We start from the raw sequence: 13134 nt of genomic DNA on the forward strand, positions 1-13134 counted from the left end.
ATTTCAAATGTATGGCCACCATAATAAAATGAAAACAACAACAATTATTGTGTAAGATTGTATTCTTAGTGTGTTATAACATTACATTCATTCAGTAATGTATATCGTGATACATTCTTGTACTGTACGCTCTGCTAAAGGTAATGATGACCAATACTGCATGTGAAAAGTAGGTGTGTCTTTGGCCTTCAGCATCACCATATTACACATAGTTTAGTGCCTTTGTACAGCATAATATTACAATCTTTGAATACTTACTGTAATAGATTATCATATCAGATCGAGAATCAATCCGGTGTCAGTAAATCTTTATAACATGCATATACTGTACGCGTAATATGGCCCTTCCAACCAAATCCTTGAGTAATCCAAAGTATTTACAGTAGAGGTACATTTTTAAACTCCATACACATTATAAAAATGACTAAATAAAAATAAATGTACTAATTTATCTCTTCATAAGAAAATAATCATGACCTTAAAGCTACTTCTCTTCAACACCAGAAACTCACGCACAGTACCACAGACAAAGTATTCACATCGTAAGGCCAGTGTGACAATGTCATTCAAGGTAAAACCTGAAAATGAGAACCGGATGTTCTTTACAGCATTGCAACAAGAGGCAGAGAAAATCAAATGATAGAAAAATAAATTTCCCTCGTCCCAGTGTGTCACCTCTCCATCATCTGCCCATCGGCTCCACCCGGCCAGCCATACAGTGTCCCTATATGTAGATAGGCGTCTCCTGACCTGTCAGCAGTCTGAACATCACAGCAGGCATCGTCTTCATGTTGATCTGGGCCGAGACGAGAAGAAGAACAAGCACACTGTCAATCTCAGAGGCGCGGTCCAAACATGTCCCTTGAATCCAGGTGGAATTCACTCCTTTCTGTGCCACCAGAGAGTCAGAGGAGACCTTGAAATCCGTTAGTGAAAAAGAAAATGCTTCTCTGGCCTTATAGGAGGCAGACGGGGGGGAAATCAGGGTAAAACACACACAAAAACAATGGCACTGTGTGTTAACAGCTGTTAAAGATGTAAATAATAGTGTAGGAGAGACACCTTGAAATAACACGTATTGCCACGTGTCTTACTTATTTAATCCTTGTTAAAAAAAACGTTATAATGGTACTGGTTGTGACCTGGTTCTGGGTTGTTTGGGCCCCAATTGGGGTCCTCTTATCTGAGATTTAAAGGTGCTAGATTTTATTCTCTGTTTTAAGTTTGTATGCTAAGCCAAGCAGCTGCTAGTGGTAGTTTGACATTCAACATACAGGCAGCATTTACACCCAACAAAATGAAGCTTTTCTCTCTTATTGTTTTTATTTACTCATTAAATGCATGCAAGATTGCAATGATGCAGGTAACCAAAAGTCTGTGCCTAAAACCTTAAAAGGCCTGTACGGTACAGTGATTTTTGTGGTGCAGTAATCAGTGAAAATTGCCGTCTTGTGGCATGATGTTTTCTTACCTCACCCACTGAGACAGACAGGGTTTGAACAATCTTCTCGTGTGCCATAGCCACAACACTCTGACCATTTATCTCAATGATTCTGTGTCCAACACGAACGCCTCCTCGCTCAGCTATGCCACCTCGCATCAGACTGCAGATCTGAGGATGTGAAAAAAAAGCATGTTTGCGTGTAACTGCGTAGTATAAAACACAGCCGGGTCTTTCCCCATTTCGCCACAAGCTAAAGTTCACTATAATGATACACACTAACAAGGGGCTTACTCACGATGCCATTCTGCACACTGAAACCAAGCTGGAACTTGAGATCGGGTCTCTTGATGAGGACGGTGGTGACGGGAGGGCAGCTCACAATACTCAGCTTCACTTTCAACTGATTCTTCAGACCCTGTATCAAAAATCATATGACAGTTCATCTTCAATCAGTCATTTTCATGGACAAGCCTGATGGTTACCGGAGGCAAAACGCTACTCTACAATTTATTCATCCAGGTGTGTGGAGCAAATACTTAAAACATGGAAGCGGCATCTGCCACCAATATTTTAGAAGAAGACCGAACGAACACTGCATATGTGAAATCCCGAGTTGCCTGATGCTGCGTACTTTGATGATGCCCTGACAGGTGGAAAGTGGCAGCCCCACCAGGCTGGTGTCATTGATGGACATAATCTGGTCCCCGACACTGAGTTTCCCAGAGCGAGCTGCGGGGCCGCTGTTCAGCACGCTGGCCAGGATGACAGTGGGCAGAATGGAGCCCCAACCGGACTCCACGATGACCACGCCGAGGATCTCGCCTTTCTGCTTCTCCACGCTCAGCTTGAACACAGAGGAAGACCTTTCTCAATCGTTTTCAAGCACATTTTGATTGTGAAGATTCTAGTGGATTTGTGAGGTTCTGGTGCAGTGATTCACGTTTGGGGAAATCCTACAGTTCACCTGCAGCCAAATATAAAATGTCACACCTCTTTGCAGTTGTCGGAGTTTGAGAAATGGACAAGGTCATCGTGGTACATTTCCTGGGAGTTGATGATGTCACTGTACTGTTTCTGGCTCAGGTCGGTGGGGTTGATGCCGTTGGCTCGCAGGAACTCTCTGTAGGCCACGCTGAAAGCCTGACCGATGGACTGTGCGATGAGCTGTGCCTGTGGGGAAGGAGAGGAGAGTTTGGGAGAAACTACTCAGGAGAGAGGCTATCCCAAATGACAACGGCATCGCAACGTGTTAGTGGCAAATATCTAAAAAACAAAACAAAAGGGAACAAAAAGTGTTTCAGCAGTTAAGCACTCACATCCTCCGACTCAAAAACATAGCAGATCATCCGGTACTGATTCTTCGCCTCGCTGGCAGAGTCCGGAGAGTCTGAGAAGTCCTCTGACGAGGCCGGAGACAAGCGCCTCCGTGCCATCAGAACAACAATACTGCCAATGTCGGCTATATAGGAGATGGTCCTCAAAGCGCTGTCCATCATTGTCTCCTACAGGACAAAAGCGTAACAATACTTAATCATCAATTCTGAAAATGACTGCAACACAGATGGGAATCTGAATCAGCACACAGCGAGCTACTGACCTGTGTGTCAGCATTCAACACCTTCACAGCTTTAGTGGAGATGAACAGATCCACTTCCGTCATCATATGAGATTCTTCGTCTTGGCTCTTTGAAAGAAATTACGTATCGTTTTGATCACACATTTTATATTGCGTTTCTTTGATCTCACTGTGCACTTTTAGCTGATTACCACAGCGATAACTTGTGCAGGTGAGAACAAAAGGAGGGCAGCGGCTCCACCGTGTGGTCGAGAAACGAGTCTGCTGCGTCTTAAAGAAATCGGCGGGCAATACACGTATACGGGTATGTATACACTTAGAATTCCAATTAAATCCATAGTAAACACCAATTTAGGATCACAAGCATCTGCAGGTGCACATTAGAAAACCACTTGGCAAGTGTAAAAACCTGCAAACACACACTCACAGGATAGGGATGGAGTCTCAAAGTAACTTTTCTAATGGCTCAAAATCCCAGATTACCACCAACTTTGAATCCGTTCTTCACGACACAAAGCCATCTGCTCAGTGGTTCCTTACATTCTTGAGACACACACACACACACACACACACAGGAAGACAGGATGTAGCAGCGTCTTTGGCAGACTTGTGTATGGTTTAAGATTACCTTGATGCGACTCACAGCTTCGTGCGCCTGGGACATACGGACGGACTTGGATGGGTTTTTATCAGACAGCACCTGAGTGCAGCCAAGGTAGTTAGCGGCAAAGATGATCCCATCAATGAGATCCTCTGGCTCACAGGGACCTGGGACTACGCAGCAAAACAAAAGGCTCCCGTTGTGATGCACAGTAATGTGCTGCAATACATTTGTAGATTAGTCAGAATATTGTGAGATAATTACCATCCTCGAAGCTTGGGAAAGAAGCAGCTTCCTGTGTGTTCTTTAAAACAACAACATTTTCATGTCAAAAAATTAGACTTTAGTGGCTAACTCTGTTATGGCAATAATACTTGAAAAGACATTTCAGCCCTATCAATTGCCAAAGGAAATATTGAAAAAACAAAAACAAGCAAAAGATAGAAAAGAAACAGGCTAGTTAGCAAAACCTACAATAATAATAATAATAGTGGTCCCATCTATGACATCTCCTTTTGTGCAATAAGTCTTAACCTTGGGTGTGTTGCTGTCCTTCTCAGGGACCAGCTCTGCACACGGAGGCCTCCTCGGCTGCTCTGGCATCACCTCGGGTGTCACGGCTGTGCTTGGCTTCTCACCCTGTTGTATACAAACATCTGCTTTAACTTCAGCCATGATTTCATTCAAACGTTTGTATAGTCCTGTGTCGATGACAACCCAAAGGGGTGAAATGGAAAAGGATCATATGTCAAAAATAATGCAATTAAAATTGTACTTAAGATGGTCGATGTTACAGAACACAAGACACAGGGAATGCTAAAAAGATTATTTGCTTTGACTACCTGCGGGGCCTTCTCTGGCCATCTCTCCCTCTCCTCAAGATGCCCCCTCTGTTGTTCCGGTGAGTGATGAGCAGCCGGCGATGGTTTAATAACCCTGGGATCCCTCTCCCTGCTGGCAGCAGAGGGGGGACTGGGTCTGGGAACAGGGGGGGTCTCTTTGATAGGGGGGGCCTTCTGGGTGTGAGCAGGGGGCTGAGCGTGGGAGTGACGAGGTGGTGGAGGAGGGTGTGGCTTACTGGAAGCAGACCTAGCTTTGGTCCGCACGGCAGACTTTTTGGAGTCCTTTGACAAGGTCTTTGGACGCTGCTCAACGCTGCTGGTCGCGCCTCCTTTGACCCCGGAAACCACATGCTCCACGTCGTCTACGGTTGCCTTCCTCCCTTGTCCTTTGCCCTGCCTCTCCTTCTCTTTTGCACCCATGCGGGAGGACTCACTCTTCTTTCTGGCTCCTGGGATGTTATGGTTTCTCGTGCCCCGAGTGTCATCTTCTCTTTCCCTTTCATCACCTGCCTTCCGAATTATTTCATTTCCATTGTCCTGGTATAGGCTATTACTCCTTGGAGCACTGTTATCCGTTTCCTCTAAATCCTCTATAAATTTGGCCCCGTCCAGCACCTCTTCTATTTCATCTCCATCAGCAAAGAAAAATCTGTTCTCTTGGCCTTTTCCCACCTCCCTATCAGCTTCATCCACTACAATCGGAGCACAATGGGATCTAAAGCGATGGCCTGTTTTGTGAGGCTTAGAGTCAGATATTTCTTTGCCGTGACAAGGCCGGGGAGCAAACTGGTCACCAGCACTGCTGTTCTCATTAATATTATCCCCTGCCGCAGGCTTTATAAAGCCACCGTCCTCAGGAGAGTACTGCTTGAAGTACCTTTTGTCCACAACGCCCTCCTTGTTTAAATGCAGCATCTCATCACAGTCCTGCTCAACATCAGAGCCCACGTTGTCGTACTCAGAGCAGGTGTCCTCCATGTCCCCAGGACCAGGGTCACAACTCATGTAATAGTGGCTTGCAGGGACAGGATGAATCAGCTGATCCTTGTCATCATCCTTCAACGTCTTCCGTAGTATCTCAGACGCCTCCCTCACCAAACCTTGGTGCTCTGCTCGGATAGTTTAGTGAGTCCTGAACTGGGGCACAGGGGGTCAAGAGTCAATATTTTCGTTAATATTCCTGGCTTTGATTTTGAATCACCTCTTTCATGCTATTACACTGAAACCCAATTGCACATTTCCAAAGGATCTCTCAAGTACTCCACAAAGAACAGAGACATTTAAACAAACATTTGCCTTCACGCTTACACAACCATATAGAAGAGATTTATGTCACAGTAAATCACTCTTTTAAACACTTTAAAGCGACCTAATACCTAGAAAGAGTGAGCTTATTGAAGTCATAACAATGTGTATCATTTTATTACTTCATTAATTTAACAACCAGCCACCGCCTCTGCTGTTTTTTCTGTGACTTCTGTTGTTATTTGTTATCTTGGTTTGATGGATCTGCTCCATTTTTCGTCTTAATGCACATGCAGCTAAATTATTTTACGAGCCAGGCCAGCAGGATGGGACGATTATTCCTTGTGTGAAATAATTATTACTCTACAAAAACATATCCACAAACTCATCCCTGGAGCATTAACATCTTGTGGTTAGTGCGAGTGTCTGATTTATGATCCATGAGGTTTCTTTGAGGAAACGCTTGTGAGATAGTACATCAATATTTCGACATCCCAGCAGCATTTCTGAGTTCATTAAAAAATAATGAGGGGCATCAGGGTTTTTTAGTTGATTGACTGACGGTAAATCTGCAACAATTTGAATGACCATTTGAAAAAAACACTGTTTGGATTTCTCTTCATTGTGTTTCGGGACTGTTGGTCAGACAGAAAAAGCCTTTTAAAGCCATAATTTTGTTCTGGACAAACTGCAATGGGTGTTTCTCACTGGCTTTCAGACAATAGGGCTGGGCCCTATGCATGTCAACACCCTCATTTAAACCTGAATCATCTAAAGCTGGACCGGACACAAAAAACAAAACGCGCGATTGCTCTGTTACACAATCACCTGGATACGAATTAGGTTTAACAAACGAAACAAAAAAGCTCATCCAGAGCTAATCAGCTAATACTGTAAATGAGATTATGATATTATGAATAGGGTAAAAATCCTAATTCGGACCCCCTCCGATACAGTAGCTGCAACACGCGGACCTAAGCATGACCTCTCCATGGTGCTGAAGTGCTCATTAAAACCAGGGCTCGGTCCTGATGATTTCACGCACTTCGCCCTGCCCTTAACGTATTTTTGGTGGTATTTTATTAAACCATTACGCAGAACTTTTGCCGTACATGCAAAAGTGGTTGTTGTGGTTTCTCCGGTTACACAAGTGGACACCGCATTCCCATCTGCCAAAATATCGATAACACAATTGGATATATGGTTTTCCTGCGTAGGCTAAATAGCACGCAGGGATGGACCCGACTCCCCGCACACACACACTCAGAGAGAGAGAGAGAGACACACACACACACACACACACACACACACACACACTATCGGCTGGTTTGGAAGCAAATATTATCCTCCTTCTCCGATTCACATCGACCTTGATTTGAAGCCTTGAGACTGCACCATGTGGGCTGATGTTGAACCACAGGAGAACATCCAGCATTGTCTTCAGCTCTGTTAATGCAACACGACCGGGCCCACATGCATTACTATTACATTCCCACCCCTCCATCCACGCGCAGACAATCCCACGAGCCACTTACCGACATCAGTCCCGTCGGCGGCTTTCTAAATGCCCGTGTGCTGATCAAATGAGATTGCTCTCCGGAATGGTGATTTTTGAATAAAAGCCGCACAGCAGCCCAGGAACCTGTGTAGAAAATACACCCCCCATCATGTGCTCCCTGCTCTGTCCCCCAACAAATCACACAGTTGCAGGCGTAATAAGCACATATAGTCAAATAAACAGGGTGAAAATTTACCTACATGATTTGAGTATTTATGTTGTGGTAATAATAATTTCTTAAACATTTAACACTGTACTAAAGGTGCCATTTATATAAAAGGGGTGAGTTGTAATTCACTTTCATATTAACTTTCATTAAAAAAAATGTTGTATACAAATAAACATCCTACATGAAGAACAGTGTTTTTCTTACCTGTATAGTACCTTGATTTTTTGCGTTACGGTAGAGAAGAAAATATCGATGTCGTTGGGATCGATTAGTTCACCCTGAGAATCATTCTACGCTCCGCTGATCGAGCCTGAAAAAGCGGGATTGTTGTCATCGAGCACTGCAGCTCTTCTTCTGGTATGTTATCTTTTTTTTCTTCTTAAAACAGTACTTAAATGAATCATTGGAGCTTTTTCCCCACCAAAGCATGTGTTAGGGACCAAAACCAGCAGCGGTGTGACAGTAAGTTAGCTCAATAGAGCCGAAGCATTAACCCTCCGCATTGTCCACACCACAGGTCGTCCTCCTCGAAGCATGCGGCAAAGAAAAGCTCCCCCAAAACACCTAAAGGTCGTCATCGAACAGCGCCGCCACCGCCTGCATCATGACCGAGAGAACCAACAAGGACAAACTCACACGCAGTGGGCCGTTGTCCAGGAGCAAGAAGAAAGACCGCGTCCAAGCCACCTCGTCTCCGATCACCTCGTTCTTCAACAGCCGGCCTCCGCCTAAGGTGGCTTGCCCCCTCTGTGGCCACTTTGTACCGAGGTTCAAGATCAATGAGCACATTGATTTGCAATGTCAGAACTTTGAGAGGGGAGACAGTAGTGCCGCCTCAGCGGGTAATAGTGTTGCACCAAGCAGCCAGCTGTCACCCAGCAGGAATCCCCCAAAACCCACAAAGAATCAAGAGGCGCTCAAAGAGACGAAGACCAGCCCGTATTTCAAAAAGAATAACTCTGAGCAGGCACCACGGGAGGCTGAGAGTACAAGTGGGGTCAGGAAGAACTTGGGAAGTCTTTCCTCCAAGTTATCTTCAAAATGTCCTACGGTACCTGAGAGGACACCTACAGAAGACAAACATTCCCTGTCGAGTCCTGAAATGAAGACATATTCTTCTGAGGCGCTCGGGAGCTCACAGAAGGAAAATCTTCAGAGTTTAGAAGACAACAAAGATTGTGTGACAGTTATTGACCTTACAGAAACTGCCGTGGAAGATTCGTCATGTTCAGTTGAAGGACCTGACCTCAAAAGGAAAGCATCTAAATTAGAGACCGTCACGAAATTGCCCTCGTCTTCTTCCAAACTCTCAAAGAGAAAGAAGGAAACTTCCGCTGGCAAGAAGGAAAAGAAAGCAAAGTATGAGCACAGCAGCGGGGAGTCGCATGAGGTGTTATCGGGTGAAAGCGTAGCAGAGACGCCTGATGCGGACCGGCTAAAGGCGGAGGCGCCTTCTCGCACCGCCTGGGACGGACATTTGAGTTCAGAGGACACGTGCAAGAGAGGTGCAGCAGCAGCAGCAGCAGCAGCAGCAGCAGCTATTAATCGTGATTCGCAGGCCGAGTCCGGTCACGAGAACGCCGCTGGTGGCGAAACGGAGAGCTCTCGGCCGCCCCAGCTTCCCTACTACCTCCGTAACTTCAAGAGCGTACTGCAAGCGGTGCTGGAGAATGACGACGACAGGTCACTGTTCAACCAGGAGGATCTGTCACTCGTGCAGGCATTTGAGAAGCTCTCAGGTCTGTGTTCATGCGTTATTACATATAAGTAAGGTCTTATAATAATATTTAGGGAACGCTTTCCTCAAAAGTTCTCAAAGACGCTCTGCAGACATTTGTCATTATCACTCACGTGCATTTTTCCTCTCAAAGTCATGGGGCAGAAGCTGTATGTGAGACTATTTCAGCGGAAACTGAAGTGGCTCCAAGTAAATAAACTGGATTATGAACAGATATCCAGTGATCTGGCGCCTGTTGCTGAGGAGCTGGTCCAAGGCGGTTTCCTGCAGGCAGGTAATAGTTTTTCATCTTGGAGCTTTGAAACATTTTGCATTTGTATAATTATTCTTTTATTGCGTCGCTATCCACCAGAATATCTCAATGTTTGTTTTCGTTTTTATCAAAGAGAGTGACCTTCAGGATTTGGGGGAGGCTCTGGATCTCCTGCCGGCTCCTGAGCTCAAAACTCTGGCTAAGACTTTCCATTTGGGCAATTCTGGGACTCAGAAGCAGCAGCTGGTGGACGGACTCCTCCGTCTGAGCAGGCAAAAGTGCCTCTTCTCTCTGACCCCCAACATCGGGCCTGTCATCCTCAAACGGTGAGCCGATCGCTTACGTCGCGCCCGTTTTGCGCCACTCCGGTCGCAGTAATGATCTCACCCCTGTTTTCTGTAACCTCACAGAGCAAAGCAGCTCGCCAGTTCCTGTGTGCGCCTGTGTCGCGGCCCTCGAGCCGTCTTTTCTCGAATCCTGCTCCTCTTCTCCCTGACGGACACCATGGATGAAGAGGAGATGGCGGCCGGTGGGCAGAGCCAGCTCTTCACCATCCTGCTGGTCAACTCGGGACGCCTGGCCTTCCCGGACTACACGGTGCAGCGTGAAGCCAAGGTGTTCCAGGACAGAGACGATCTCATCAGGTCTGCCAAAATAGCTCGGGGGGGTTAAATCTACGCAGGACAGAATAAATACTCACATCTCCATCCGCCACAGGTACGAAGCATCGATGCGAGCTCTGCAAGAAGTAGTCTCAGCTATGCAGGGAGGTCAGTGGGAAGAAGCCATGGAGCTTTACGCCGCTGCGAAAAAGATCTGGCAGGAGTTGAGGAGAAACCACGACCTCAGGTGACATAAATATGTATTTGTTTCCGTCTAAAACAGCGATACGGATTCCTTGTATTTGGTTTTGACGGTACCACTGCGTTGGACAGTCCCCAGGAGGAGCTGCCTGTGTTCCTGCGCAGCTTCACGACCGGCTGGGCTTACACCCGGATCTTATCTAGAGTGGTGGAGATCTTGCAAAGGCTACGTCATTACGAGGTTTTCTGACCCTCTCCACTCACACGCTGACAGATATTCGAGTATTTATGAAGGTCACGTCATAGAAATAATGACATATATGATGGGTTACTTCTGTGTCACAGGAAGCAGTGGAGGAGCTGCGGGGTTTACTGTCGCAGTCTGTTTACTGTCCTGACAGCCGAGGGCGATGGTGGGACAGACTGGCACTAAACCTTCACCAGCACCTAAAAAAACCTGAGCAAGTGAGCACCAGCATCTGTGGTTACTTTCGCCTCGAACGTTTCGTCATGTTTTACTCTTTGTGTTTTCATTCATGTAATAAGGTCTGTTTTCCTGTTGCTCATAGGCTATTTGTGCTATCAGAGAAGGGCTGTCGGACCCTCTCGTGCGAACTGGACATAAACTTTCTCTACACCAGAGAGCTGTTAGGATGAACGAGTCCGCGAGCATGAAGAAGTATCGCCTTCAACTTAAAGACCTGCCCGCTATCCAAGTCCAAGATGTCACGCATGTGAGTTCAGCGTAATATTTCAGTATTTTGGAGTACCAGGAAAAAGTGGTACATGAATTAATGTTGGTACTGTTGTCTACAGGTGACCATCCGGGGACAGCTGTTCCCCCATGAGGGGGGCACGGGGAAATCCAAGTTTCTTTTACCAGCAAATGAAGGGGACGAGAGTGCCGAGGCCACCGTAATATGCTCCGTGGAGGAGCTGTCTTTAGCACATTACCACCAACAAGGCTTTGACCAAGGTAAGCACTTCTGATTCAACATGTGTTTTGCTATCCCTTTGACATACTTACATTGCTAACATCAATGTCCTAGGGATCCATGGAGAGGGCTCAACGTTCTCAACATTGTTTGGTCTTCTGCTTTGGGACATCATTTTTATGGAGGGCATTCCAGATGTTTTCAGGAATTCTTACCAGGTGAGGTTAACTCGTCCTTTCTAATATTCGCACGATATCTACTTAACACAATTCAAACTCACTTTCCGTCCTTCCCACAGACATGTCCTCTGGATCTTTACACTGACCGTTTCTATGAGAACAGAAAAGAAGCAATTGACACTCGTGTGCGGCTGCTTAGTGAGTCCTCAGTGGAGACTCTGCATGACATGTTGGAAGATGTTTGGACCTCCCAGGAGGGCAAAGTGTGTTCCCTGGTCAGCTGGGAGCGTTTCGCATCACTTCAACAGGCAAAGGTACTTACTGTCACTCATGTAAATGAACACTTTATTTGTTATACCTGTATTCTCAGTAATGAACATGACTTTATTTGCAGTCTCTCGTGTCCTGCCTGGGTGGAGCTTTCTTAGGAGGGATAATAAGACGAATGTCCAAAGACTACAGACACTGCCGCGGGGGTTTGCCTGATCTGGTGGTGTGGAACGCCTCAAACAACAGCTACAAGGTGAGGTCACATCTCACTCGGGCTATTTGATTTAGACATTTTCCTGTGTCCATGGATTCATAAACTCTGTGGTGAAGGATTCTCTTAAGTCTGGACACATGGGGCGTACTGCATTGTGCGATGTGACAGGGGGTGTCTTGTTGTTTTAGCTGGTAGAGGTGAAGGGGCCCACTGACCGGCTTTCACAGAAACAGCAAATATGGCTGGATGAGCTGAAGAAGCTGGGGGCGGACGTGGAGGTGTGTCACGTGACGGCAACTGGAGCCAGAGGAGCTCGTCTGGAATGAACGGACACGGACAGATCTGGGAACCTTGGGATTCAGTGTTATTTTGAACATTTGTTGATTTTTACATCAACAACTCTATTTATATTCCATCTATCATACATTTAATCCTACTTAAATATAGGCAGTCTCGTGGCAGGGATTCTGCCTTGCGATGCGTGGGATTAACATCAGGAAAAACATTGCCTTCAACAGGGAGAAATGCATTCTTAGATGAAGATCAAAAATAACTTGCCTACAGGTAATTCAGAGCTGATGCATGACAGGATGTACTACTAACATCAACACCAAAGGCATGGTGTTTCTCTTTTCTTTAGCAACGCTATAATCTCAGGATCTCAGGTTGCCAAGCAACCAATATTCACATTTTGCTTATACATTTTGCTTATAAATTTTATGACAGCTCTACAAGTGTGGTAATTACTGTGATATTATGGCGATAAAAAAAATCCTTCTTTGCCTCTGCTCTACCAGAAAGTTAAAAATAACTGGGTTGTAATCAATGAAAACTGTCATAATGCACACACTTGCTGGTTGTTCTTGCCTCTAGCGTTAATTGATTAATTGCTGGGTACATAAATGTCAGAAAATGTTGAGGATTGCAGTGTTCCATAGCTAAAGTTGTTATTATCCCATTTGTGCTTCTTTTGGTGCAAAAAAACGGTGCAAAATAACGGTCCAAAACCCAAATTATTCAGCTTAACACAACAGCCACCACATTGGACAAAGAGAGGGAGCACATCCTCACCGAAAGGGAGCCAAAACCTTGGACTGTTTTGGCTTTTTAAGACCCAAAAAATAAAATGAGAAACAACCGGTTTACCAACTGTTATCTTAAAAAATGTAAAATGCAATGTTTTAACTGTCTTTAAATGTAAAATAATAAAATAAAACGGATGTCCTTTTATCTCTTTTGTTATGATCCTCTGTTGTTGTGGTGCACGATGTGGACATTGCAGACATTTACACTTACACCCAAGCACA

The 13134-nt window shown here is 45.4% G+C and overlaps 2 protein-coding genes across 2 annotated transcripts; one reads left to right on the forward strand and one right to left on the reverse strand.

The window, feature by feature from the left end:
* Window positions 1-44: 44 nt before the first annotated feature.
* Window positions 45-7249, reverse strand: apba2a (amyloid beta (A4) precursor protein-binding, family A, member 2a). The gene is given in 13 exon segments (XM_037451041.2): window positions 45-796; window positions 1472-1612; window positions 1740-1859; window positions 2076-2288; window positions 2435-2614; window positions 2761-2946; window positions 3042-3128; window positions 3649-3794; window positions 3886-3925; window positions 4156-4260; window positions 4464-5575; window positions 5578-5647; window positions 7244-7249. Coding segments are annotated over 13 exon segments (2478 nt in total). The 3' UTR covers window positions 45-724.
* Window positions 7250-7677: 428 nt separating this feature from the next.
* Window positions 7678-13049, forward strand: fan1 (FANCD2 and FANCI associated nuclease 1). The gene is made up of 14 exons (XM_037451038.2): window positions 7678-7792; window positions 7953-9174; window positions 9307-9447; window positions 9560-9752; window positions 9837-10070; window positions 10144-10275; window positions 10362-10470; window positions 10575-10694; window positions 10799-10963; window positions 11046-11205; window positions 11279-11382; window positions 11463-11657; window positions 11738-11866; window positions 12016-13049. Exons 2-14 carry the CDS (start codon window positions 8040-8042, stop codon window positions 12151-12153), a joined length of 2955 nt encoding a protein of 984 aa, XP_037306935.2. The 5' UTR covers window positions 7678-7792; window positions 7953-8039; the 3' UTR covers window positions 12154-13049.
* Window positions 13050-13134: the final 85 nt, after the last annotated feature.

The sequence above is a fragment of the Pungitius pungitius genome, chromosome 6 (genome assembly GCF_949316345.1).
Source record: "Pungitius pungitius chromosome 6, fPunPun2.1, whole genome shotgun sequence".
NCBI lineage: Eukaryota > Metazoa > Chordata > Actinopteri > Perciformes > Gasterosteidae > Pungitius > Pungitius pungitius.

Bases quoted from the DNA above. Each gene is read 5' to 3' on its own strand.
- fan1 (XM_037451038.2), top strand. From the start codon at position 8,040: ATGACCGAGAGAACCAACAAGGACAAACTCACACGCAGTGGGCCGTTG. The intron at 10,471-10,574 runs GTTTTCTGACCC...TCTGTGTCACAG, and splicing joins AAAGGCTACGTCATTACGAG to GAAGCAGTGGAGGAGCTGCG. The intron at 10,695-10,798 runs GTGAGCACCAGC...TGTTGCTCATAG, and splicing joins ACCTAAAAAAACCTGAGCAA to GCTATTTGTGCTATCAGAGA.